Source organism: Eutrema salsugineum, unplaced genomic scaffold, assembly GCF_000478725.1.
Source record: "Eutrema salsugineum unplaced genomic scaffold, Eutsalg1_0 scaffold_12, whole genome shotgun sequence".
In the NCBI taxonomy this organism is placed as follows: domain Eukaryota; kingdom Viridiplantae; phylum Streptophyta; class Magnoliopsida; order Brassicales; family Brassicaceae; genus Eutrema; species Eutrema salsugineum.
Genome location: NW_006256895.1, coordinates 8,168,553 through 8,195,199, shown reverse-complemented (window position 1 = coordinate 8,195,199; position 26,647 = coordinate 8,168,553). Strand labels below are relative to the sequence as shown.

Sequence of the window (26,647 nt, the reverse complement as noted above, 5' to 3'; positions counted from 1 at the left end):
ATCTCCAGTTAAGCTCCAAACGTACCTAAGACCTGTAAAGACTCCAAAAGACTCGAAAAACACTAGAAAGGCTCTATAAATAAGACCTATACCATGGTTAAAAACCATAAAAACCATGATATATCACTTTCAGCGTTTGGCGATCTGCTGATGTTAGAAAACGGTTGCGGTTCATGTTAAGGTGTAGTTGGGGTTTTGTGGTTCTTATCAGCGTCTTCTGATTCTTGTGCACGAAGCAAAAAGTGTGGCGGCGAGGTTTTAACTTAGTCGGCGGTTAATAAAACCCTGGTGGCTTCCTGGATATGTCTTCTATTCATACCCGCTTTCTGTCCAATCTTATTTTGCTCAGATCTGACCGTAATCTCGCTCACAAAACCCTATGTTGAACTGTCTTCTTCTTCCTCTTCATATACTTCTTTGATGATTTTCTCTGAGCCGGCTCTGATCTGCTCCGCTTGTCCTTGAACCTCCGATCTGCTCTCTATAGACCTCCAGATCATTGCCCAAACCACGCTTTCCTCTTTCTCCTCCTCCGACAAGATCACTCCCTTCCTCTCTTTGTTATGGACCCAACGGCGAGAAACACACCAAACAACATAGGCGACGGTGGATGATGCACTGGTGGATCATTGCCCAAACCACGCTTTCCTTTTTTCACTATTTATTCTCGACGACATGCTCTCTCTCTCTCTGTGTAAAGCGGCGGCTTTTCTGTCGAAGGATATTATACATATATACACACGCACACTCCTTTCTGTGTCTAAGTGTTTTTGGCTAATGGGTTAAATTAACATATAAAATTTTGGCTAATGGGCTTTCTTATTTATACACATAAAATTAATTACTATTTGTTTTAATGATTATAAATAATTAATTTCTCTCTTATTATTTGTTCATAAAAAATATGAAAAATAAATTATGTACATCTTTGTAAAAAACCATATGTATATATATATATATATATTAGCTTATAATCATAAAAAGACTAATCATCTCTGCAAACTTTGTTTTCTGGATATTTTTAATGTTCACTAAACCAACATTAAGTTGTTTTTCTTTTTACATTACCAACATTTTATAAATCCATTTTCAAATAACTGAACTTTTGTACTTATCATATATTTTGGAATATTTTTGTTGATAATCATGATTCACCAATGTTACATGGGTTATATAACCGTGGAGTAGTTGAAAAAATAAGAGATAATCATGGATCTTATTTTTCTAGCTTGTAAAGTTTGATCGAAATTGAGAGCATAGTAAATGTAAATGTTTAAAATCTATTTAGAAAGAAAAAAATCTATTTAAAAAGGACTTGTATTATAGAAAAATAATATCAGCATTTGGATTTATACAACTTCATCAATATATAGATATATATTCTTCTGAAAAAAAAATGTTAAACGAGCTAATTCATTAGAACTTATTACTGAATAAAATGTTCATACATCAGTCTAAAATTGCAACGAATTTGCTACACTTTTCAGTTGCATTTTTTACGATTTTTTTTTTTTATTTGTAGCTATTAACAACTAGCGTTTAGTCATTACATCGTCACAAATTGCTACTGATCAATCCATTATAAGTTTGTAACTAAGTTGTGATAAAATATTTGGTCATAATATTGTCACAGTTGTTAGGACTGTTACTTTTGTCACAATTTTGTTACTAATTGCGACAAAAGTTGGCTACAGTTTAGATCATCATAAATATTATGACGAAACAGTTACTCATTTGTGACATAAAATTTTGGTCACGATATTGTATTAAAAATGTCATAAATTTATGACGATTTATTTCCGTATTAAAATTTAGCCAAAATAGCTCCATTTTTTGTAATGCGGTCGATCACCTCGTTCTAACTACTCTACAATCATTAGCCAAGCAACCAAGATGAACAAACAAGTATGTTGGTGCTTCATCTAATGTTTTCCTTAATCAATTCACCTTCTCATGCTTCTATTTATATCCATCAATAATATTTGTGTCTGTGACACAAATCAACCTGAATAGATCTAGACTCAACACATCAAAGACAAATCAATAAAACAATAAAAGCCTAGATCTAATTTTCACATTCACAGTTTTGCAGATCTAGATCATAGAGAGCACGTGACGAAGGAATCAAGGAGTCGACAAGAAAGTTGGGATTCTTGGCGACTTTTTCTTTCTCTCGCGGCGGACGGCGGAAATAGCGGCGGCTGCAATCGATGGTGGTGGTGGATCGGCGGCTGTGGCTGGCGGCAGTAGCTGGTCGGCGGCGATTGGAAGCCGAGGAAATCTCTCTCTCGCTCTTAAAACTCTCTCTCTCTCTTTTTCTCTGAGTGACTGCAAATAATGATGAGGGGAAAAGTAAAATGGATGCTCTCTTTTTATAGGGAAAGAGGAGCTAGGATTACTAGAGCGGACCAGTGCTGAACCTTCTACTGGGCCTGAAAATTGGGGATGCTATATTGATATCCTGGGGCAAATATATTTTTCTTTTTTGCTTTGTTAGTTAGTTTTCTTTATTTTTTTACTCAAAGCTTTTCTTTTTGTTATTTTTCTCAGTTGATCACTGCCCACAATATCTCTATTAAATAGTATTAGATGAGACTGTGCGGATCTGCTTATGATGCAAACTCTGAAGATTGCATTTCCGAGCTTTCCACCCAGGTAGGATCTCTCAGACTCCTTGCCGCTGGTAACAGTAAACTTGTCGTCTATCTTATTTTAAGATTGTAGCTCTCTCGCAGATATGTGGAATTAGGTGAACCATATTTTAAATGAAAACTAACTAAATAATTGCGAAAGTGTGTTTTTTGTTACAGAAAAATCACATATGCATATCTAATCTCTCGAAAATTTCTTGTTAGTAAATTTTTCTAGTACAGACACCATTTTCACTAACTCTTCTCAATCTTTTTAAGATGGAATACATGTCACTCCTTCAATACAGACACCGCTTTTACAAATTCAAAGCAATCTGTGACAACAAATATTCTAATAAAATCAAATAATTCATTGCTCCTATAAAAGCTTTTAATTCAAATGTGTAGAAGAGAGAAACTTTTACGAACATTTCTTGCTCCCATTATCAATCTCGTTACATGAGCCATCTACATAACGCCATCTACATAACACACCACCCTTCATGATATGAAATTACCATAGAAAATATTATGTTTTGATCAATAATGCATACCCATAATACATCAATAATTATCTTTTACACTCATTTTAATACAACTACTACACAAACATGAGTATAAAAAGTATTTTATCAAAAAAATGCAACGACGATATGCATGAATTGAAACTTCCGATCTTCTCTAGGACTGCCACATAGTTGATGCTTTTCTCCACCTATACACGTGTTGTGTATGATATGGGCCTTAACTGGATATATGTTGTACCAAACTTTGCCCTCTGGGCTTTAAATCGATATTCAGATGACAAAAAAAGAAAAAAAAAAAAGTCTTCCAAATTTCAAACTTTGGACAAACGTTATTATTAAAAAATTAAAAGATCAAATCATTTTCAGAAAAGTGCAACTCATTATATCTCAAATTTCAACAAAACATAAAACATCTAGTCGTACAAATTAGAACCGTACAAATTAGAACATAACCCGACAATCAAATATCGGAATCTGGGTTAGATCACCACATGTACAGTACACCACAGTCACCGCTCATTATGTATTACTAGATTTATATCTGCACATACGCACAGATTTTGTTTCACATAATATAAAAATATATTTGTGTTTATATATATATATATATATATATTTAATTATAAGAATATGATAATTTGTTTGATTGTTTAGTATTAGATTTTAAAAAAATAAATTCTTTGTAAAACAAATAACTTTTTTTAAGGATTTGAAATATGATAATTAAAAAAATTATTCTACTATTTTAGAAATTATAAACATATTATAAATAAAAAAGACGTAGATAAAAGTCATATTTTTTTGGTTGAATTGCTTGAAAACATATAATTACCTCCAATTTTTAATGTTCTCAAATTTATGACATGTACAATTGCCTTGATTCTGCAAGAACTACCTCATACGTTATGTTTCACAATAAAATGCAGCTATAATAATATCATATTTGACCCATAAAAACTGTCAAATCTTTGAATGAAGATAACGCTACATTTTTAAATTTTTTCATACAACAAGCTTCGAAAAAAGTGTTTATGATAAAGATAAGCCGGAAGAAAAATATCAAGTTAGTATAAAAAATTATTAAAAAGTTTTAGACGAATACCAAAAAATTAGAAATGTAAAAAGTTAAAAATGTTGTTTATTTATTTTTGTTAGGAATGTGAAAAGCTTTAATATTAATGTAATTTAATAGTTATGAACATAAATACATATGAAATAAACATTAAATAGAATAGTTAAGTTAAAAGTAGTAGTATTAATTAGTTTTTATTTTTTTTATTTTAAAATTTATAATTTATTAATTAATTGAAAGGACAGGTGTCCTCCATTCAGATGCTGATGTGGCGGAAAAAGTTCACCTAAAATCATATATATGATTAAGGCCGAATTAAGGCCTAGTAGTTATGTTTTTTTGGTTCAAACCTAGTAGTTAGTTTAAGAATCTGTCCCCAAAACTTTTCTATTTCCCCTGCTTGTTGAAATGATTTTTACTTTTAATTGTAAGTAATGTTTCCTTTTTTTTTAAAGAAAGAAAAATGTTTCCTTTTTTCAAGAAAAAAAATTGTTTCCTTTTTCCCCCTTTTCTAAACCAAATAATAAAAATAAGACCAATCTGCTATCGATGACCCGAAAAAAGAAAAATTAAAAATATGCCATTGGATACTCTTTTTTCACTTTACCACAATATGATTTTTAAACTTGTTGATATATGAATATCGACAAGGGGTAAAACAGTACTTTTAGATCGGTAAACTCGGTTTTATTAGATCGAATCGAGAGGATACAACTGAGTTCGGTTATCAAGTAAATAATGACGAACTAAGACTTTATGAAACTAAGAATCTAGTGTAATGAGTTCTCAGTCTCTAAGTCTTCCCTAGAATATCCTGTCTTCTCTAGTGTCGATTCATCTCCCTTTATATATATTCTCTGAGTCGGTCTTCAAGCATATCTTCGGCGATATGAGACCGAGAGGACTTTCTTTTTCTCTCGGTTCCTTTCCTTTTCTCGTGTTAGTTTCCTTTTTCCGTTAGGAAACTTTCCTATTTTCGACCGAACTCGGGGAGCTTCTCCGTTCCTTCGAGAAGCTTCTCGCCGACCTCGGCCTAATGGGCTGCGTTCGGCCCAAGATTTTATTCAGCCCAGTCTTTCCGGTACATTCCTTTGTAAACCGGGCTTATATTACGCCGATTTCGGTTTGTCCCGGAGAAAACCGGGGTGCGGTTTTCACCTCCAACAGTTAGCCCCCCCCCCTCAGTTCGATGAAAGGAAGTGGCTTTAGTCGAACTTATTTGATTCAAAGTAAGTCACAAACTGAGATCGGTAACTGCAGTCGATTCGCATTCCCGGACGTTTCGCACCCTGTCTTCAATGAGGCGCGTGAATTCCGAGATTTTTGCAAAAATCGAGGAACCCACGATTCCCACTGTTTATAAGTGAAAAACTTCTTCTCGCATTCATTATTCTCGTTCAAGCATATATAAGGTACGCTGCTCTCCCTTCTCTCTAGATTTTACTTCTCTCTCTAGTTTTCGTTTGTAGTTCTCTCTCGTTTCCTCAACTCTCGCCGCCGCGATTTCTTGGGTTTTCCGATCGACCTTCAAATTCTCCGATCGATCTTCAACCTTTTCCGATCGATCTTCAAGTTCTCCGATCGATCTTCAACCTTTTCCGATCGATCTTCAAGCTGTTCTTAATTTTTCACAGATCTTCTTTCGACTCCATTCCTCCGAACTCAACATGTCTTCGAACTCTTCTTCAATCAATTCCTCCTCTAATCAGATCCTTCCAGAAGATCGTCGCGAGCCTTCGGAGCCGAGCTCTTCCTCTTCACATCCTCGTTCATCTGACTCTTCTTAGGGGGAAGGCAATCCCCCACAGTTAGTTCGTAAGAACTCTAAGTCGGTGGATGCGAGCAGCAGCCGTGCTAGGGTTCGAGTCGAAGCTACCGAGCGACTGGCGACAGAAACTCGCGAGACGGAAGCTCGGGTTAGGCCGAACGTTGGTGGTATTGACCACGAGATCGAGGAGGTCGAGGAAGCTGAAGGAGAGAATCAGGAAGAGGGCGCTACTGAGGCGGAAGCTGCCGAGGATAACCTCGATGCTGTGATTCATGCTTCGCCACCACTTCCAACGTGCAAAGTCGTTCGTCCCAGCAACGTGCCATCTTCCTCTGTCTCTCCGGATGCTGTTCGTGCCGTGCTCGAAGAAAGCGGACTCTTGGACCGAGTCATCTTCATAATTCCAGAAGCTGGAGATCGACCGTGGGACGTCCCCGAGGGTTTCCTCTGCGTTTACCTGACATACTTTACGCAGTGCGGACTCTCCTTCCCAATTCCTTCTCGCCTGCTCGGCTACTGCAATCGTCGTGGCGTAGCTCTCACGCAGGTGATGCCGGCTTCGATAACGAACTACGTAGGGTTCGTATCTCTATGGGACGAGCTCGGTGAGATTCCAACCAGTCGGCTTTTCGAGGACCTCTTCTCGGTGAACATCCACAAATCCAAGGAGTGGTTCTTCGCTGCGAATGCTAAGCCGAAGAAAAACATAGTCACTGGGCCTAAACCCAGTAAATTCAACGACTGTGAATCTCTATACTTCTTCCTTGAGATGAACGATATCACAGTCAGTAACTCTGACATCCCGACTCAATCGGAGTGGAAGATTCCGATCGGTAGATTTAGATGATCTTGTACTTTGTCGTTTTTCTTATCAACTTTTTATTTCGCTAATTCTCCCTCGATTCATCTTTGCAGGTCGTCATCTTCCGAGCATTATTCTCAACTCCGGGCTCACATCTGAATTCGAAGAAGCCTTCAGCGAAGCCGGTAAACGTCGTTGGCCCGAAGTTTGGGAAGAAATTCTCCAATGCCGATCTAAGAAAGCAGGTTTGATCGTCGAGCTTATTTTCGTGTTCTTATTTTGAGTTTATTCCGAACTCCTCCTTGACATATTTTCATTGCAGCTTCTGTCCGAGAACCGAAACCGCAGAAGCCAAAAGCTCGAGCTAACAAGCCCCGAGCTGCTCCAAGACGAAAAGCACCTAAGTCGCAAGCCAAACGCACACGAACTGCCAGGATGCTGTCACTCGACGAGATTCCAACTTTATTCGATGAAGAAGAGCCGAACGTTGCAGATCCGACTTCTATCCCTGCCACTGAAGTGACGAACGAGCAGCCCGAAGAACTGCCTCCTGCTGCGAACTCACCTGACCAGACTGGTCAGAAGAAGCTGAAGAAGAAGAAATCCTCAAAGAAGATAAAGAGAATCGAAGGGTCTTCTCGTATGCCAGACACCGCTGCCGAACTGGATCCTCCGACAGCTGCAATGTCGGATCTCGCGATTCCTTAGGATCAGCCTGAAGCCTCCAACTCCCGGAAAAGGCGACATAGGGAGCACGCTGAGGACTCTCCGGAGCCGGAGCCATTCAAAAGGACTAAGGTGTGTTTTGACTATGATGAAGAGGGTCCTTTTGAGGAGACATCGACGCTTGCGCCGATCTTTACCACAAGATCTCCTCCGACGTCCCGAGTCTACCAGCGATCTCTGACCTCTGGTTCCCTAACTTGTACAAGGGGATTGCTCGTACCACCGCCGTGGTACTTCTTCTATCCCTTCTTTTTATTTTGATATTTTTTCTAAGTATGAGCTCTAACCAATGCTTCACTTTGTGCAGCTCGCCAGCCAGACCAACACTCTGGTCGCCGCGTACGAGGTTGCCCTGTACGACGAGCAAGTGAGAGTCGCGGAGCTTGAGGAGAGGATCGCCAAAGCAGAAGAGCGCCTTGCTACCGAGCTCCAAATCAATGACACTCTCCATTCCTCGGTCGATTTACTGAAGCAGGAGAGCGCTGAGCTTAAAGCGGTAAGGACCGCCTGACTGAGGCTCAAACATTGCTTTCTCAAGAGTTCAAGAAAGACCGGGAGCGACTGAGGGGCTTGGTGGCAAACTGGAAGGCTCGAGCTAAGAGCGTGCATGCAAAGGCCTGCGAGCGTTTAGAGAAGGTCATCCGGAGCTTGGACGACGCTGACAGGGCTCGGAAGCCGTACTTGGTGGTCAACCAGCTCACAGGAGTTCTTGGCTTCATCAAGCAGTTGAAGAAGAAGGGCTTGTACGAGGTCCCGCCCGAGATGGTAGCTGACATCGAGGCAAAGCATGCCAAGGCGTTGGAAGACTTCCGTTCGGTCGATGCTTGCGTTCTCACTGAAGAGGATAAGAAGATGTCTCCTTTCGCGGAGGAGGATGATGCGCCGGCTGTGAATGTAACCCAAAGCGCGCAAGATCCTGCGAGGCGCGAACAGTTTGGTTCGAACGAGGATACACTTAACGCTGATCAAGCCGCAACCTCAAAGACCGCTTAATCTTTTTCTGTTCTTTTTCTCGAACTCATTTGCCCTTTCATGGGTTATTTTGCTTGTATTATTTTTGTTTCCGAGCCCTTAGTGGGTTCTTGAACTTATTTGCCTCTCGGGAGGCTTTTAATTATATGCTCGTTTCTCTTCTTCTTTCTTATCTTAACGATTTAGAAGAATCTTTTAAGTAGTAGATCGGTATCTAACTTGAACTTTTACTTTATTTCGTTGGTAACGATTTGTGACTAATGCTTAAAGTACTAGATCAATACACATAATTTTATCTTTCGATAGCGAATTGCGATAATTCGGCTTACGTTTTGCGAGTGTTGTGAACTCTGCTTATGGTGCGAATCTGAGGAGTTCGGCTTATTGTGCGAGCATTTGAGCTCGGCCTGAGGAACCCAAGTGAATCGTTTCGTACTGGAAGAGTGAATTGATTCAAACTCTTGTAAACGCACGAAACGAGTTCAAGGTTTTTCTAAGTCGAACCTAAGTATGCGAGATGTGCTCGGCTTATTGTTCTTGGTGACTTAGAAATTTTACTGCGGGACTGGCCGCGGCTTTTGATATGTGGTTTTACCACGGCATCATGTGGGTGCTTGCGAGACGGATCTCGGCTTTTTAAGTTGGCATTCATGTGGAATGCTATCGAACAACTGGCCAGGAAGTCGATGTAAGAACAAGGATTTCGGTATCTTGTGTTTTCCGAACTAGAACTTAGACGTTTTTGACTTAATAAAATTTTATTGATGTTATAGCTGGACTCGGTAACGAACTGCCTACGTACCCTTTAAAGGGATCAAGCCATTCGTAGTTCTAAGTACAAAAGTATTTCTTGCTCCGACTAAGTAGTTTAGAGGCTTTTTTTTTTTTTTTGATCGGTTCGTAACGAACTAATAGTAGTACCGTTTGAGATGCATCGAGTTCCAAGATCGTTGGATCGGAGTTCCGTCTAACTTCATGAGTTGATAAACGCCGGGCTTAACAACCTTCATCACTTGGTATGGGCCTTCCCAGTTCGCGCCGAGTTTTCCTGCGTTCTTTTCTTCTGTGTTTTGATAGACCTTGCGAAGTACGAGATCGCCATCTTCAAAGTGACGGCCTTTAACCTTCTTGTTATAGTAACGAGCTGCCAGTTGTTGATAGTTTTGTATCCGGAGTAATGCTCGTTCGCGATGTTCTTCGACCAAGTCGATTGTGTCGAGCATCATGTCGTTATTCGCGTCGGGTTGCTGGGTGAACATGGTTCGGCGAATACTTGGGACGTTGCGTTCGGCTGGACACATAGCTTCTGTACCGTACGCAAGGAAGAATGGTGACTGACCAGTCGAACGTCCTGGTGTAGTTCGGTGAGACCACAAGACACCATCGAGCTCGTCCGCCCAAGTTCCCTTAGCGGTATCGAGTCGCTTCTTCAGACCATCGATAATGGTTTTGTTCGTGGCTTCGGCTTGTCCGTTCCCTTGTGGGTATCGCGGGGTGGAAAAGCTTAGTCGGATTTTCCACTTGGCGCAAAAATCTGTGAAAATTATCGAAGTGAACTGGGTTCCATTGTCCGTAACGATCTCGTACGGGACTCCGTGTCGGCAGATGATGAACTTCCAGACAAACTTCTTGACATCGATTCCATGAATCTCGGGGTATGCCTCGGCTTCGACCCACTTGGTGAAGTAATCTGTGACGACCAAAACGTACTGCTTCTGAGTCGTAGATCGGCGAAAAGGACCGATGATGTCCATTGCCCAGCGCATGAAAGGATATCGTGCGGTCGAGGTCATCAAGAGCTCGGTAGGAAGGTTGATCATTGGGCTGTGCCGTTGGCACTTCTCGCAGTGTGCTGTATACTTTTCGCAGTCAGACAGCATAGTAGGCCAGTAGTAGCCAACTTTTTTGATCTTGAATGCCAAAGACCGAGCTCCGGAGTGATTCCCTCCTTCTCCTTCGTGAACTTTCTGCATTACTTCCATGATGTCGTTGCCGCGAACACAAGTCAAGAGTACGCCAGACGCATCCCATTTGAGGAGAGTGCCCTTAATGACCACATATCGAGCTGCTCGAGCCTTAAGGCGTCGAGCTGCCCATTTATCTGTCGGGACCGTTCCATCTCCTATGTAGCCCACAATTTCTAAGGTCCAATCTTCGGGCTCGTCTTCACCTTCGGCTTCGATATCGATTGGAATATGTTGGCCTTCGGATTTATCTTCGAGATCAGATCCGGTGTCATCTTGTTCGTCAAAGTTGGTGTTGAGATCGGTGACGACCTCTCTGGGTTTTGTCTTTCGGGTGAGAGGTGGAGCGAGATTGGGTTGGGCTTCATAATCACGTCGTCGTGTAATGATGTTGCAGTTTGGAGCAGGCTCGATACTTGATCGCTCAATTGCCGCGATTGGGATAGTTCGCCGAAGATCGGGATCAGAATTAGTTGCGAGAGCGGCTAAGGCGTCTGCGGTTGCATTCTCATCACGGGGTATCTTTGTAAGCTCGAAGGTTGAGAACTCCGAAGCAACATCCTTAAGGATTTTGAGGTACGCGTCCATGCGGTCATTCTTGGCCTCGTATTCGCCGTGAAATTGGTTAGCCACAAGTTGAGAATCGCAGTAGGCATGTACGTGCTCGGCGCCGATACCTTTGGCAAGTCGTAGTCCGGCGATCAATGCTTCGTACTCGGCTTCGTTGTTGGACGCCGGGAAGCCAAGGTGGAATGATTGTTCGAAAACCTCTCCTTCGGGGGATTTGAGACGAATCCCGACGCCGGATCCTTTATGGGATGAGGAGCCATCGGCGTGGAGAATCCAAGGTTGTATGACAGGATTAGCTTTGACGAGCTCAGGTGGGAGTTTGACCAAGAAATCCGCTAAGACTTGAGACTTCGTTGCAGTTCTTCCTCGATATTCGATGTTACACTCGCTAAGTTCAATGGCCCACTTGGCCAGTCGTCCGGATTGACTTGGACTATGGAGGAAGGTGCGAAGAGGGTAGTCGGTTAGGACAACGATCGAGAAAGACTGGAAATACGGGCGTAACTTCTTTGCAGAAATAACCACGGCAAAGGCGAATTTCTCCAAGGTCGGGTAACGATATTCCAACCCATCGAGGGATTTACTTATGTAGAAAATTGGCTTCTGCTCGCCACGGTCCTCTCGAACAAGAACACTGCTGACCGCGAACTCCAAAATTTCGATGTAGAGATAAAGTGTCTCGCCGGTTTCGGGTTTGGATAAGATGGCGGCGTAGACAAGTATTTCTTCAGCTCGGCAAAGGCTTCTTCGCACTTCTCATTCCACTCGAGATGTTTGTTACCGCGAAGAAGTTGGTAGAAAGGTAAGCACTTGTCTGTCGATCTGGATATAAATCGATTCAATGCTGCAATACGTCCGGTGAATCGTTGAACTTCGCGTTTGGTTGTCGGAGACGGGAGCTCGAGTATGACTGCAATCTGTTTTGGATTAGCTTCAATGCCATGCCATGTGACTATGTATCCGAGGAACTCTCCAGATGTTATGCCGAACGTACACTTAGTGGGATTAAGCTTCATGCCATACTGATCCAAAATATCAAAGCATGTGCGAAGATGACCTACGTGATCGGAATCGACGAGCGATTTCACGAGCATATCGTCAATGTAAACTTCCATAGTCCGTCCGAGCTGGCTTGCAAACATCCGATTCACCAATCGTTGGTATGTTGCTCCAGCATTCTTCAGTCCAAAGGGCATGACCTTATAGTAGTATATGCCGCGGTCCGTGATGAACGACGTCTTTTCTCGATCTTGCGGATGCATAAGAATCTGATTATATCCGAAGAATGCGTCCATAAATGAAAGTAGCTCGTTCCCGGCAGTTGCTTCCACGAGGCGGTCGATATGAGGCAAGGATAAGCTATCTTTCGGACATGCCTTATTGAGATCGGTAAAGTCGACGCAAATCCTCCATTTACCGTTCTTTTTCTTAACGACTACGGGATTTGCTAACCAATCAGGATATTTGACTTCAGTAATAGATCCGGCTTTGAGCAACCGCTCGACCTCATCGTTTACGGCTTGTGCCTTCTCTGGTCTGAGCTTTTGGCGTTTCTGCTTGATTGGCTTATACGTCGGATCGATGTTGAGCTCATGACACGCGATCTGTGGATCGATCCCGGGCATATCTTCCACCGACCAAGCGAAGGTTGACGAATGCTGTTTCAGAAAGTGAATGAGTGGCTCGCGGATGATTGGATCGAGCTCGGCGCCGATTCCGACTTGACGCTCTGGCCTTAGTTCGTCGATGCAAACTTGAACGATCGACTCCTGCTTAGGTTTTGTCTGCTGGATGACGAGCTTGTCCGTTGGTCCTAACGAACTAATGACACAGGCTTGGTTGGCTGAATGAAGTCTGCACTCGTTTATGTAGCATGATCGAGCGACGGCTTGGTTTCCTCGGAGAGTGTAGACACCGTCGGGAGTCGGGAACTTCAGGCATTGATGGTACGTCGAGGCGACCGCTTTCATCGCGTGTAACCAAGGCGTACCGAGATTAGCGTTGTAGATCGCCGGTTTGTAGAGGATGAGGAACTGGATAATCTTTGCGACTCCACCGAGGTAGATCGGGATGTTGACCATGCCGACCGTCATGCAGCGTTCTCCATCGAAACCTGTAAGTGGGTTGATAAAAGGCTCAATCCTATCGGATGATAAATCGAGCTGATCAAGTGCTTCCTTGAAGATGATGTTGACCGAACTGCCTGTATCGACCAGAATGCGGCTAACTTCGACGTCGTCCAGAAGTTGTTCGACAACAAGGGCGTCGTTATGCGGTTTATGCAGCCCGATTGTGTCGGCTTCGGTAAATACCAAAGGTGTCCCTTTCGGCGGATCTTGTGGGGCTTTGGGCGCGCTAGCGGCCTGTCGACTGTATTCTTTGATAGCTCGAACCGAATAGCTGCAAGCCTCGATGGCTCCCATTATCATGTTGACGCGTTTCCTAGCTTTGGGAGCATGGTTCTCTTGTGCTCGGTCGTCGCGATTTCGTTTCTGTTGTTCGGGCAAAGCAGGCGGGTTTGGTGGCGGCGGTGGTAACGCCGGTAAAGTTGGTGGAGTTAGCGGATCCTTAGTGATTGCGTTCTCGAGCTGCGCGTTATTCGGTCGAGGCATGTTTGAACGACGGAGATCGTCAATCGAGGTCTGTCCACTGTTCTTGGACGCGTTTAAGCGACGGAGATCGTCAACTGAGATTGGCCCTTTTCGATATTGGCCGAGTAGGTATTCACGCAGGTGTCTGCACTCTTCGGTGCTATGTCCTCTTCGGTTATGGAATTCGCAGAACAAAGACTCGTCCTGATCTTCTTCACCGCGGACCCATTTGTTGTTCCACTGTTTGGTCGGTTGTTGGATCGCATTAGCGTAAAACTTCTTACGATTCTCGTACCCTCGACCGTATCCAGATTGTGGTTCGTTAGTTGTTACTTTCGAACGTTCGGGTTGCTTTGTTGAATAACTCTGCTCGTAAGCGGCTTCTTCTTCCTCTTCGGCGATGTAAGTATTAGCTCGGTGTAATGCATCTTCTAACGTCTGCGGAGGGTTCTGCGTGATCGCGCTTCGGAAGCTAGTCTTTATCCGAGCTCCTTTCTGAAGGCATAAGAGGGCTGCTTCATCGCTGATTGTACAATTAGCGACAATCGTCTTAAAGCGCTGGATGAAATCGTGAAGGCTCTCGCTTGGTCCTTGGGCTATTTGCCAGAGCTCGGAGTTCTTGGTGTTCTGGCCGATGAACACGGAGAAGTGTTTGACGAAGGCCGTCGTTAACTCCTTGTAGTTATCGATTGAATTGGCCTCGAGTCGCGAGAACCAGTCGAGAGCTACTCCTCCTAAACTTTCCACAAATAGTTGGCACTGAACTGCGTCTCTCTCCTCGGCGGATTTGAACTGGTATCGATTCATGCAGATGCCGAACGATGTTAAAAAGTGCCAGGGGTCAGTATTGCCTTCATAGACCTTTATCTTTAGTTTCTCCATATGTTTGACCAGCGTTCCTGCTACGCGTGGTGTGAAGGGTGTCTTCTGTGTTTCTTGAATGACGCGCTCGATCTCCGGAGCCGCGCTCGTTGCTTGGTGTATCTTCGAAGTGATCTCGCGAAGTTGCGCCTTCATTGCTTCGAACTCAGCGTCTCGGCTCAAATCCGATGCTGGTGCATTTGCTGATCCGACTGCGGTAGACCTCATAGTTCCGGCTGGATCTCCGTCAGTATTAAGATCGTCAATGATGTTCCGAACTCGAAGGGGAGTTCGTGCTTGACTGAGTTCGGCGATTTGTGCCGCCATCTGACTGAAACGTTCCTCGCTCCTTTTGTTAATGGCCTCAAATTGGGCGTTGAACACTTGGAGCAGCAATTCAGTTCTGTATCCTCCTACTGCTGCGGGGGTTTGGCCGTCTACAGTTCCGGCGTTTTCCCCGGGAATTCCTCTTTCTTGTTCCGTTGGGACGTTAGCGTTCTCTCCCCCGAGAGGGTTTCTTTCCTCGTGAATGTTGGTTTGATCTGTCATTGCTGATTCGATCTTATCCGAAGTCCGATTTAAGACTGAAAATTCTGTTTAGGCCCCCTTCCTGGCGCACCAATTGTTGATATATGAATATCGACAAGGGGTAAAACAGTACTTTTAGATCGGTAAACTCGATTTTATTAGATCGAATCGAGAGGATACAACTGAGTTCGGTTATCAAGTAAATAATGACGAACTAAGACTTTATGAAATTAAGAATCTAGTGTAATGAGTTCTCAATCTCTAAGTCTTCTCTAGAATATCATGTCTTCTCTGGTGTCGATTCATCTCCCTTTATATATATTCTCTGAGTCGGTCTTCAAGCACATCTTCGGCGATATGGGACCGAGAAGACTTTCCTTTTCTCTCGGTTCTTTTCCTTTTCTCGTGTTAGTTTCCTTTTTCCGTTAGGAAACTTTCCTATTTTCGACTGAACTCGGGGAGCTTCTCCGTTCTTTCGAGAAGCTTCTCGCCGACCTCGGCCTAATGGGCTGCGTTCGGCCCAAGACTTTATTCAGCCCAGTCTTCCCGGTACGTTCCTTTGTAAACCGGACTTATATTACGCCGATCTCGGTTTGTACCGAAAAAAACCGGGATGCGGTTTTCACCTTCCAACAAAACTAATATATGAGCATTTTGCAATGAAAAGATAACTTTCGCAAGGACAACATTTTCAAATGATACAAAAATATTTTGTTAAGTGATGGAAAATTTGGAATATCGAAACATGAATAACACTGACCATAGGGAAGACAGATTAACAAACAAAAGAAATCAAGGAAGTTAAAATTGTATGGATCACAGGGAATAAAACATTTCACATCTTTTATAGTATATATATGTCCAACAAAGAGTGGACAGTACCAAAAAAAAAAGCAGTCGTAAGATAACATAAAACTTAATTTAACATTGAGATCATAAGTAAACCTAAAATTTAAAAGAAATCAGAAGGTGGATCTATATGATTATTACTATTTTTTGTTTTGTTATCATTATTACTAATTACTTGTGGTTTGGTGTGTTTGTGACTGAGCATAATGCCCCAACTCTTTAGCTTTCTCCGATATCTTCATCTTCGCATAATCTACTTTATCCGCTCCCATCAGATGTTTCCCAATGACGTACTTATAGATCCACGATAAAGCCGTCGCTGCTGCCACCCGAAAATAGAAATCCTGCTGTTAAAACCCCAATTGTTATCACTGCTGGCACCAGCACCGGGCTGAAGAGAACCATCAACGGTGTAGCTATGATTAAACCTATCATTGTTTCGGTGAGCGTCAGTCCAGAGAGTACTAGAAGTGACAAGCCGATCATCGCAGCTGTTAGGAATCTCATAGTTTGTCGAGTCAACGGTGGTGATATTGACGATGATTCATGGAGATTTCGCGACATTGGTTGTTCCGCCATTTTCTCTCTTTGTTTTTGTTTTTTGTTATTTTGTGATTTGTGAATGATGTGTGAAAGTCGATGAATATAACAGAGAAATGGAAGGAGACACTTGGCGAACGATGAGAAGCGATACGTGCGTGTGTTAAGTGGGCGTGTCAGCTCTGCATGGAACTATTCTTGACGTTGACGAGGTACTGACACGTGATTACTCAGATTTGTGTATCAGATATCTGATTGAACGCTCCTGAAGCAGGTTATTGGGCTACTATCTGGGCCTATCGTGATTGCACTTGCAAACATGCAAAGTTGAATTAGGTATATTTTTTTTTTTTTTTTTACTATGGTTATAAAAATCCACTCGAATAGATTTGGAGAACTTGCATTGACGGAAAAAAAAAATTTGGAGAACTTTCTCAAAAACCTAATTACTCGGACGAAGTGATTCTATGGCGAAACTCAAGGTTGCTGGGACATGGAGAGGCATAATAGAAATAGAACTCGAGAACTGGACTGTAACCATGTTGAGAGACGAAGTAGCCAAGCGATCGGGCCTCGATCCTGAATCAATCAAACTAATTTTCGCCGGGAAAATCCTCAAAGACCATGGCGATGGTACTCAGACGCTTGCTCAATTGGGTATTAAGGACACCTCGAAGATCCTCTCCAGTCGCGGTGCAGCAGCAGAAGAAGGGAAGTCTATCATGGAGGAGGAAGAAAGGTCAAGACGTCTCTCTCGTGTCAAAGCTGCAGCTACAGCGTTGTCCAAGAGACACGCTGATGGTTCGTTGCCGATCGAAGACTATAACATAGAGCTGGAAGATCAGGGAGGTCATAGAGTAAATTTTGGAACAGAGACTGATCAGAGTGCAGCAATGATGGGTCTTATGCTACATACTAAGGGAAAAAGTCTAATAGAAAGGGGAATGTATTCTGATGCAATAGAAGTTCTTGCCATGGCAGAGGAATCGTTCTTGGTCTGTGATCCCAAGATTCTCGAGTTTGTTGACAACATCTCTATAATGGAAATCGACATTGTATGGTGCTATTTCTTGCTCCGGGACCTCAAATGCCTGTCAGATGCTGGCGTCCGCCTTGAAAAAGCAAGGAAAGGACTGGAGCGTGCTCATGGGAAGGACCTTTCTCGTGTGAGACTCCTCCAAGCTGGTCAATGTCCAGAATTGGCACTGTGAGTTCAGATTCATTATATTTGTTATTTCTACGGAGTAACCTTTTTGTTAAATATTTTGTGTTTCTACTGGCTAGATATGTGAGACTGGAGTTACTAGAAGGCGTGGTTGCATATCACACTGGTCAAAATCATAAAGCCTTGAATGCACTGAAGTCCGCTCATGCAAAATTGTTGCAGGTCAGTGAGTTGTTCTGTAATATAACTTCACTCTTAATGATATTCAATTTTTAATAGAGTTAATGTTCTTTGGCAATGTGATGCAGCTACAAATACCCGATGAAACGCTGTCCTTAGTTATGGGTATGGGTTTCCAGGAGAAGGATGCTAAGAGAGCTTTACGACTGAACAATCAGGATATCGCGAGTTCTGTTGATTTCCTCATTGAAAAGAGGGCCAAAAGAGTTCAAAAGCTGAAGGATAATCACCAGAGACAAAAAGAGATACTTGAGCAGAAGACGTATGGAGTGACACCCATGAAGAAAGCTGTTGATATGCAGATGCTTGACAGGCTCGTCTCGATTGGATATGCGAGGGATCTTGCTGCTGAATCCCTCAGGAGAAATGAGAACGATTTTCAGAAAGCTCTTGATGGACTTACGAATCCAGAAGTTAATTGCTCGATACAGGTTTACATTGAATCTAGGAAAAGAAAACGACAGGAAAAACTAGTAGGCATAACAGTCGACGAACTTGTTTCTATGGGCTTTGAACGAGGACAAGCAACCTCTGCTTTGGAGGCAGGTGGCGACCGAGAAGATATCATTCAAAGGATACTATCTTTAGAAAAAGCAAACCCAGGAACTGCTACTCTTATAGGCAATGGCGGTACAGCGAGTAGTACAGACAATGGGGCTGGAGAAAGCATATCAAATGAAATTGATGGTGGGGCAGAGCAGGACGCTGAGATGAATGATGAAACAACGGATGAGATTGAAAACCGAGGAAGCACATCCGGTGAAAGTGATGGTGAGGAAGAGCGGGACGCTGAGATAGAACATGAAATAGCAAATGAGATTGCGAAGGTTGATGCTTTGTCTGCTTATGATATCAATCTTGATAGAGAAATTGAAGCTATAAATGAGTACCTGGGCATGTTAGATGCATCTCAGACTTCTGGTTGAAGAGCTGTTCCCAGCAAGAGAAGCTAAGATTCAGAAAATTGGAGATAAACGAATAATAATACTCATCAGACTTATTGCATGGCCAATATGGGTATGGTACCTTAATTAGTTTGTTTTTTTTTTTTCCTTTCAAAGTACCTTAATTAGTTTTTTTTCCCTTCAAAGTACCTTAATTAGTTTTTTTTTTTCCCTTCAAAGTACCTTAATTAGTTTTTTAGTATGATTTGCTATGCAGAAACTAATTTACTAGAATTAGGTATATTTATTTTAAATAAAAAGATTTGGTAATTGAGGATATATAGTTGAAAATTGTTATAAAAACAACTGAAATTTTAACTTTTGAGTTTTGACCATTCATGACTTATCATTGTGATTAGTCTAAATCATAAAACTATGTTGATTTTAAATTTGAAATTTTAATATTTATTGACTGAGCCAAATATATATATATAATATAAATAAACAACTATTCAAAATCATAGTTAACTGATATGATCCTTTTTTAGTTTATCTTAAAACTCCAAATTTTAAATGTTATTTTGTGGTATGAGGTTTTAAGAAGAAAAAAAGAAACGATATCATATCAGTTAACCTTGATTTATAACAGTTTTTAAGCTATTTATCTACTCTATTTATGGATTTAACATTATATCTAATCTGGTTTAATTAACAATGTAATTTAAATTTGAAGTCAAGAGAATATAATAATTTAAATTGTGTACGTGATAGTTTGTGTTTTGATTGATCAAAATTTAAAAATTTATGTTTTTATATTTTTATTATATCAAATTAAAAGTATTTTAAGTTAGTAAAAATAATAAAATATATATGAAAGAAAAGTTTTAGAGAAGTAAAAAAAAATTAAAAGAGCGAATTTATTGGAAATTTTTCTGATATCAAAATTATTATCTGCCGTAGTTTCTAAACCTTATGTTCTCATAAAAAAAATCCTAATTTATTTAATTGAACATAATTTACAAGAATTGATTATATATGTATTAATTGGAATTGAGAAGTTTGGATAGTTTAGTGATGAGTGAAAAAATCTGAATATAAATAGTTTGGAAATTTATATTATACTAGGATACTGGCCTGCATGCATGTGCGGGCTTGAACGTTTTTTAAAAGATTGGATATAATTGAGCTGATGTTAAATATATTAAAAGTCAGTAGATTGGTTTCTGATGGGCTCATATTGGTATATAGATTGCGATGGGCTCATATTGGTATATAGATCGCGACGAATTACAAAATATTTAGTCATTGATCAGTGTTTTGTCATTTATTTATATAACGGTTTATTTGTTACTATTACTACATATATTATATATTATGTAATGACAACAATACATTTAACTTATACTAAGAGCGTCTAGGTGATTCGTCATGCGAACCAACCACCTATTCGCTCTTAAGACCAGTTTATTATAAAAAAAAAATTGGCTAGAATACTAAGCCGCACACATGTATAGCATGATTAGTGATATAATTTTTTTTAATATACTTAGTATTTATATGGGTCATGACTATGTAATGACCATCATATACTACGATCCTAGGGGGTTTGCCAACATGTACGGTCGTAATAATCTTGTCAAAATAAGTTATGTAAAGGAAAAATGTAGTTCAGCTATAAGTTATCTGTGATAGTGTCAAAACTTTCTCGGCATATTATTAACAAAATTTTAGTTTTTATTTTTCGTTTTTGAGTTATAGTTTAATTGATAAAAGAATTTCTTTTGGGAGAAATTTTTTTTCTTTGTTTTCACATGAGAAAATATTATCTAAAATGTGTTTACACAATGAAAAACAAATACAATAACAAATCTCCAAACATATTTTCCTAGGGTCATCTAATTTAAAGGCTAGATTTAAGACCAATATTGAAATATTTCAAATATATTTTCCTCGGAAGAAAAAAACTTAACAATAAATGTACTAAATGTAATGAACAATCTCAATCTAAGACCAATATTGAAATATTTCAAATATATGAGTTTGATATATTTGGGATGTCATGTATGTTCTGCTAACCTGTTAAAAACCCATGTTTGTAAAACACAAAACATAGAATGACTGGACTACACATCTCAAACAAAAAAAACCTATAATTGAAAATTGTATATATATGTAAATGAGTTAAAAACCCCTAGAACAAATGTGTTTCATGCAACAGATGTCCTGTAAACAATAAAAAAAAACATGTTAAATTCATTAAATCTTATCATAGTTGATGAAAAACTTATTAATTAAAAATAATCAAAGCAAACAAAACTTTTTGGAGAAATATATTAGAAAAGGGAAAGATCGTCTTTAATTCTGAAACCTTACATGATAGAATTCTAGTGATGAAGACCAAAATTTTCATTTGCATTAGTGCTCGGGATTCCAGTCTAGACCAAACTTTCCTCCATATCCTAGACCAAATTTTCCTCCATGTATTTTGATAAAGCATTCTGACTTGTTTTCCAGAAAATGTATTTCCTGTTTCTGTAATAATAACAAAGAAATTTTATTAGTTTAAAATTTAAAAAACTGCAAGAAATAAAAATTGAAACGGTGAAAACTACAATTAAATTTTATGGCTAACAAAGATGAAAGGGATTGAAGAACGGGTTCTCTTATATAAGGTAAATTTAGTATAGCTTGTGAGATAAGTTTTGATAATAAATAAATATAAATTAAGACAAAATCTTCAAATCGTTATAATTTACCAAAATTGTAGCATGAATATAATAATTAAAATGTGATATTCAAGAATTTACACTTTGAATATTCCATAAACAATTGGTCGATATTATTTTATATATATTAATTAAATATTTTTGAATTTTATTTTTGTAAAATATAATATATATGTAGGAATATTTCTTGGTAGAAAATATTTGAAAAATATTGCGATCTTTAATTTGGTCAATTAGACTTTATTGACGTACATAAAATTTATGCTGTTATGAATTTGTATTTGATTTGGGTAAATAATTTAATTGTAATCAAAATTCATCATTAATTGCAATATTCAATCAGTTTCAAATCATATATAGTTGGTTTAGGAAATTTTGGCTATGTTACACTAATCTTTCCTAAAATCCTATGATGATGCCGATAATAATGCTAATAATTAAATACTTTCTAAATTAAATGATATTTCAAATATATTCACGGTTTTTTAATGGGTAAGGTAATTAAGATCCGCTCATTTTTAATTTCCCGGTTAGAAGATCTTTGTATTTAGAATATAAATATAACTAATCAGGTTGTTTTTTATTTCTCTTTCTCATTAAACAGGAATCAATCAAAAATCTCAATTTAATCAGTCTTTGTCATGTCATATTTGACGTGGAATAAACGACATCATTGACATAAACAATGACTATTTTTTAAGCCAATCAAATTAAAACATCTAGGATTTTTTCATTAAACTTTATTTTCATTTAATATATATGATAAACTGATCAAACGAAACTACTTTTTAATTAGTAAATGTACTTACAAAGTTGTTTAATTTCACATAGAGGCTTCTTCACCGTATCTTGCATGAAATCAGCTTCCTACATCTGTAGTTCTGTTGAGAACTCTGCTAGATCTTGAAAAACAACTTTTTCTTTTTTGATTGGGTCAAATGGTGCATGCTGATGTAAATGAGCAACAAAAACAATCCATACCCATCATAGTTAACCTAAAGTGAAAGAAAGAAAAGCAAAATCTATGAATATTCTAAAACATGCTATAAGAAAATATAAAACTACTTCTTTTGCATCTCATTAATGTCATCATCCATGATTACTACCAAGAAAAGCATTCAAAAACCAAATCAAATATTAGAATCATGATAAATATATGAACATCAACAACATAGATGGCAAACCGATAACAAAAAAAAAAGAATATTGGCATCAGAAACTTTAAAATAATGCATGTTATGAATCTGCATTACTATTATATCATGGTACATAGAAGATGACAATTAGTCACGGTGCTATTTTTCAATCAATCTTTGAGAGATTAGACTGAATATCATGGAAAAACAGGTTTTAATGCAAAAATATATAACATAATATACTGATAGTATTGCCAGGTTTAACACTAACAAAAATATTGAAAAGTAGAACGATTCTTTGAATTAGCTTCATACCATTGAGATCCTGCAAAGAAAAAAAAGAAAAGAAAAAAGAACATCAGTTCAAATCATTATTGAACATCAGATCCGGCAAATGGACTCTCTATTTATATAAGGTAAAATCATGCGAGGATTTGTTAGAATAAAGAAGAATAATTCTTTTGAAATCTTTATTTTTAATTTGGCTAATTATTTGGTACATTCGTGAAGCATATATTAAGAATATTCGTTAAACATATATTAGGAAGCTTGCAATCTTTACAAATATCTCGGAAATATTTAATTATAACATTTGAACAATACATAAATTGTGCTTTGCAAGTTTTGAAAATAATATCACAATTTCTAATTTAAGGAAATAAAAATATTTCAGAGTATTTCAACAACTAAATAATAAAAGATGCATTCAATGATATTTACTAATTCAAATATGAAAACAGAAAGATATGAAATCTGTATTACTAAAAGAATGTTGTCTACATGCATGATCATATTTCTTTAAATTATAGGCAGCAAAATTAACAGAACAAATTTTTAAAATTTAGAATTTAAGGCAATATCCTAAAATTATGTGATTCTAAATTATCATTGATGCAATAACGGAAAATCTACATTTATTGTTTAGATTTAATGTTAAAATTTTTTTTATTAAAATTGTATTCGTTATTTATGAAATTTTAAGTTCTAAATTCCAAAATTATATTTATATTTTGCATAATTATGTCAAAATATTTTACATAATATGCTTTCAAAAATATGTAAATATATGTTGCTTAATAATTTATTATTAAATTAATTTATATAGGAAAATATATAAACAATACGAAAGAGGAAAATTATATTTTAAATTAATAAATGTCAAAAAAAATAATCTGAATTTTTAAAATTGTGAATTAAAGTAATATATAAACAATTTAATTAATTAAACAATTTTTTGTTATTAATATTTATATGATGTTAAATATTTTGGCCCATAAATTTATTTTAGCCCAAAAATTTAATTATTTTGGCCTAATAAAAATATAAATTATCAGATTTATTTTTGGGCTCAAAAATTATTGAGATTGCCATGTCACATTTGACGTGAAATCTCTCATTAAACAGGAACCAATCAAAAGAGTGTTTTTACCATGTCATATTTGACGTGGAATAAACGTCAATGACAGTTTTTTAAGCCAATCAAATTAAAATATAGGATTTTTTCATTAAACTGCATTTTCATTTAATATATAGTATCGTTTTCTTAACCCTAATTTTATATCATATCGTTTTGTTAAAAAAAAAAGTTCAAAAACAATTAAAGTTTAAAAAAAACCCCTATGACCTAAAAGATATGGTCGGGTCGGGTACTGGGTCGGATAACCCTACTCGAACGAGATACCACATGACAAATTTTGAACACAAACCTCAACGGTGATATTGACACGTGACAGCCTCTGAATTCGACCGTTGCTGCTTTGCTGGTAGACGTTTTTTTCCCTTTTTAAAATTTTATCCCTTTCTTCTCCATTCGATCTGTATGTTTTGTAAATTGGTCTTTCTCTCTCTTTCGCTCTCCTTCTCTCTCTCTTTCTCCATCATTCTCTGTATCTTGGCTCATCGATCTCTTTCATGGGGATTTCTACGGAGACGCAGCAACAAGAGAAGGTAAGAAATCACTGGTTCTGATTCATGAATTCGAACTACCACATGATTCCTCTTTCTTTAATCGAATCCATTTCAATTAGGTTTTGTAAATATTACCTGATCTCTCGCTTTACTTCCTTGGTTCGTTTGCGATTTCTTGCGTTGGTCTGTGTTAATGGAATGTGTTTCATTCTAATTCGATCTTTTCTGTTTAATTTGAGAATAATTTCCTCGCAAGATTTTGCAGATTTCGAGCAAATTAATGATGTATGTTTGTGGATTTAGCGATAAAACCGAGGATTATGATTTGGGATCTAAACGATCTTTGATTTTATCGATATATTGTTTTTATGCTATCTTGATTGAGAGGATAATAGATCTTCGTTCAATTTTAGATTAACAAAAGACTTTTGTTTGGTAAAATTTGTCCACTTTCGAGATGTGATTCAATTCAGATCGGTTTCTTGCGATTAATTATCATTTTCTGAGAGTGAATTGGAATGTGTTTGTGTGATCTATTGTATCAGGAGGCTTCAGAGACTGCACAAAAGAGATGGACTTTGAGCGATTTCGACATCGGAAAGCCTCTTGGCAGAGGGAAATTTGGACATGTCTATCTAGCAAGAGAAAAGAGGGTTAGTAAGTTCACAATTTTGAGTTGTTAGAGAAGTAATTTTGGTGTCTTTTTAACCAAAGTTGTCATTTTGTAACAGAGCAATCATATTGTGGCTCTAAAGGTTCTTTTTAAGAGCCAGCTTCAACAATCTCAAGTTGAACACCAGCTTAGGAGGGAAGTAGAGATCCAGTCTCATCTTCGGCATCCCAATATCCTACGGCTATATGGCTATTTCTATGATCAGGTGTTGTGTTTTGTAAGAACTTCTTTGTTGACTTACAATATTTGTCTCTTTGAAAGTCAACAACAATTTCTTGGTTGTTGCAGAAAAGAGTCTACTTGATTCTAGAGTATGCAGCTAGAGGTGAACTTTACAAAGAGCTTCAGAAATGCAAGTACTTCAGCGAACGTCGAGCAGCAACTGTATGTTCTGAATGTGTTCAAGTCTTTCCTATATTCACACTTCTTGTGGTACGAGTTAACAATACACTTTTGTGTTTATTGTGGCAGTATGTTGCGTCGTTGGCGAGAGCACTCATCTATTGCCATGGGAAGCATGTGATACACAGAGATATAAAGCCAGAAAATCTATTGATTGGTGCTCAGGTAACAAATACTAATCTATTTAATCTTCGACGCCATGTGATTGAAGGTTAGCTTGCATATTTATGTGTATTCGTTGGTATACTATCAGGGTGAGCTCAAGATTGCAGACTTTGGATGGTCAGTACACACATTCAACCGCAGAAGGACTATGTGTGGCACTCTGGATTATCTTCCACCTGAGATGGGTAAGTGGAAGCTATTTGATTTCTAAAATTAGTCTCAATCGGTAACCAGTTAGATAATTGACTTTTCTGCTATTGGAATTACAGTGGAAAGCGTAGAACACGATGCTAGTGTTGATATCTGGAGTCTTGGAGTTCTCTGTTATGAGTTTCTTTATGGTGTCCCTCCTTTTGAGGCCAGGGAGCATTCAGACACATATAGAAGGTAACTAAACAATTTCATTAAGCTTAGGATGAGATTAGTTACATATGTTGTTGTTATCGAACAAATTAAGAACACTCTTTGTTCTACAAACCTTACAGGATTGTGCAAGTGGATCTAAAATTCCCTCCCAAACCCATTGTGTCCTCATCTGCAAAGGATTTGATTAGCCAGGTTTCTACTCGCATTTCTAGTAAAACATCTCTTAACCATACATGCATTGAAGAGTTTTTTTTTTTTTTTTTTTTTGGTTAAATGTTAAATTATGCATTGAAGAGTTGATTCTGATTTTTTTGCAATTTATGATCGAAACAGATGCTGGTTAAGGCATCTACGCAACGTTTGGCCTTGCACAAGCTTCTGGAGCATCCTTGGATTGTGCAAAACGCAGATCCATCGGGCATCTACCGAGGTTGAAGAAGCTTTCATGCGTCCATGCAAAGAAGAATAGATTGCATTCTGGTTGTATTCTTGGAATTACTAAAAGGAATTCGACCAATTCATAGTCTTATCATCTACCTAATGTTGCAATTTTTTGTATTATATCTGTTAACAAAGTTTATA

At 38.5% G+C, this 26,647-nt stretch overlaps 5 protein-coding genes across 5 annotated transcripts; 3 read left to right on the top strand and 2 right to left on the bottom strand.

Moving 5' to 3' along the window:
• Positions 1-2,589: 2,589 nt before the first annotated feature.
• On the top strand, positions 2,590-8,518 carry LOC112089173 (meiosis-specific protein ASY2-like). The gene is made up of 7 exons (XM_024160149.1): positions 2,590-2,655; positions 6,017-6,830; positions 6,913-7,044; positions 7,122-7,439; positions 7,637-7,755; positions 7,833-8,021; positions 8,066-8,518. Exons 1-7 carry the CDS (start codon positions 2,590-2,592, stop codon positions 8,516-8,518), a joined length of 2,091 nt encoding a protein of 696 aa, XP_024015917.1.
• An 887-nt stretch (positions 8,519-9,405) lies between these two features.
• Positions 9,406-15,032, bottom strand: LOC112089172. Its single transcript, XM_024160148.1, has 2 exons — positions 11,885-15,032; positions 9,406-11,783 (listed from the first exon to the last, which is right to left on the bottom strand). The coding sequence occupies exons 1-2, from the start codon at positions 15,030-15,032 to the stop codon at positions 9,406-9,408; spliced, it is 5,526 nt and encodes a 1,841-aa protein (XP_024015916.1).
• An 857-nt stretch (positions 15,033-15,889) lies between these two features.
• On the bottom strand, positions 15,890-16,490 carry LOC18025649 (oleosin 1). The gene is given in 2 exon segments (XM_024160316.1): positions 15,890-16,184; positions 16,186-16,490. Coding segments are annotated over 2 exon segments (411 nt in total). The 5' UTR covers positions 16,440-16,490; the 3' UTR covers positions 15,890-16,027.
• Positions 16,491-16,835: 345 nt separating this feature from the next.
• Positions 16,836-18,794, top strand: LOC18025648 (NEDD8 ultimate buster 1). The gene is made up of 3 exons (XM_006408764.2): positions 16,836-17,607; positions 17,685-17,787; positions 17,874-18,794. The coding sequence occupies exons 1-3, from the start codon at positions 16,868-16,870 to the stop codon at positions 18,729-18,731; spliced, it is 1,701 nt and encodes a 566-aa protein (XP_006408827.1). The 5' UTR covers positions 16,836-16,867; the 3' UTR covers positions 18,732-18,794.
• Positions 18,795-24,370: 5,576 nt separating this feature from the next.
• Positions 24,371-26,539, top strand: LOC18025647 (serine/threonine-protein kinase Aurora-2). The gene is made up of 9 exons (XM_006408763.2): positions 24,371-24,498; positions 25,005-25,112; positions 25,191-25,337; positions 25,421-25,516; positions 25,604-25,699; positions 25,788-25,884; positions 25,969-26,086; positions 26,185-26,257; positions 26,399-26,539. Exons 1-9 carry the CDS (start codon positions 24,463-24,465, stop codon positions 26,498-26,500), a joined length of 873 nt encoding a protein of 290 aa, XP_006408826.1. The 5' UTR covers positions 24,371-24,462; the 3' UTR covers positions 26,501-26,539.
• Positions 26,540-26,647: the final 108 nt, after the last annotated feature.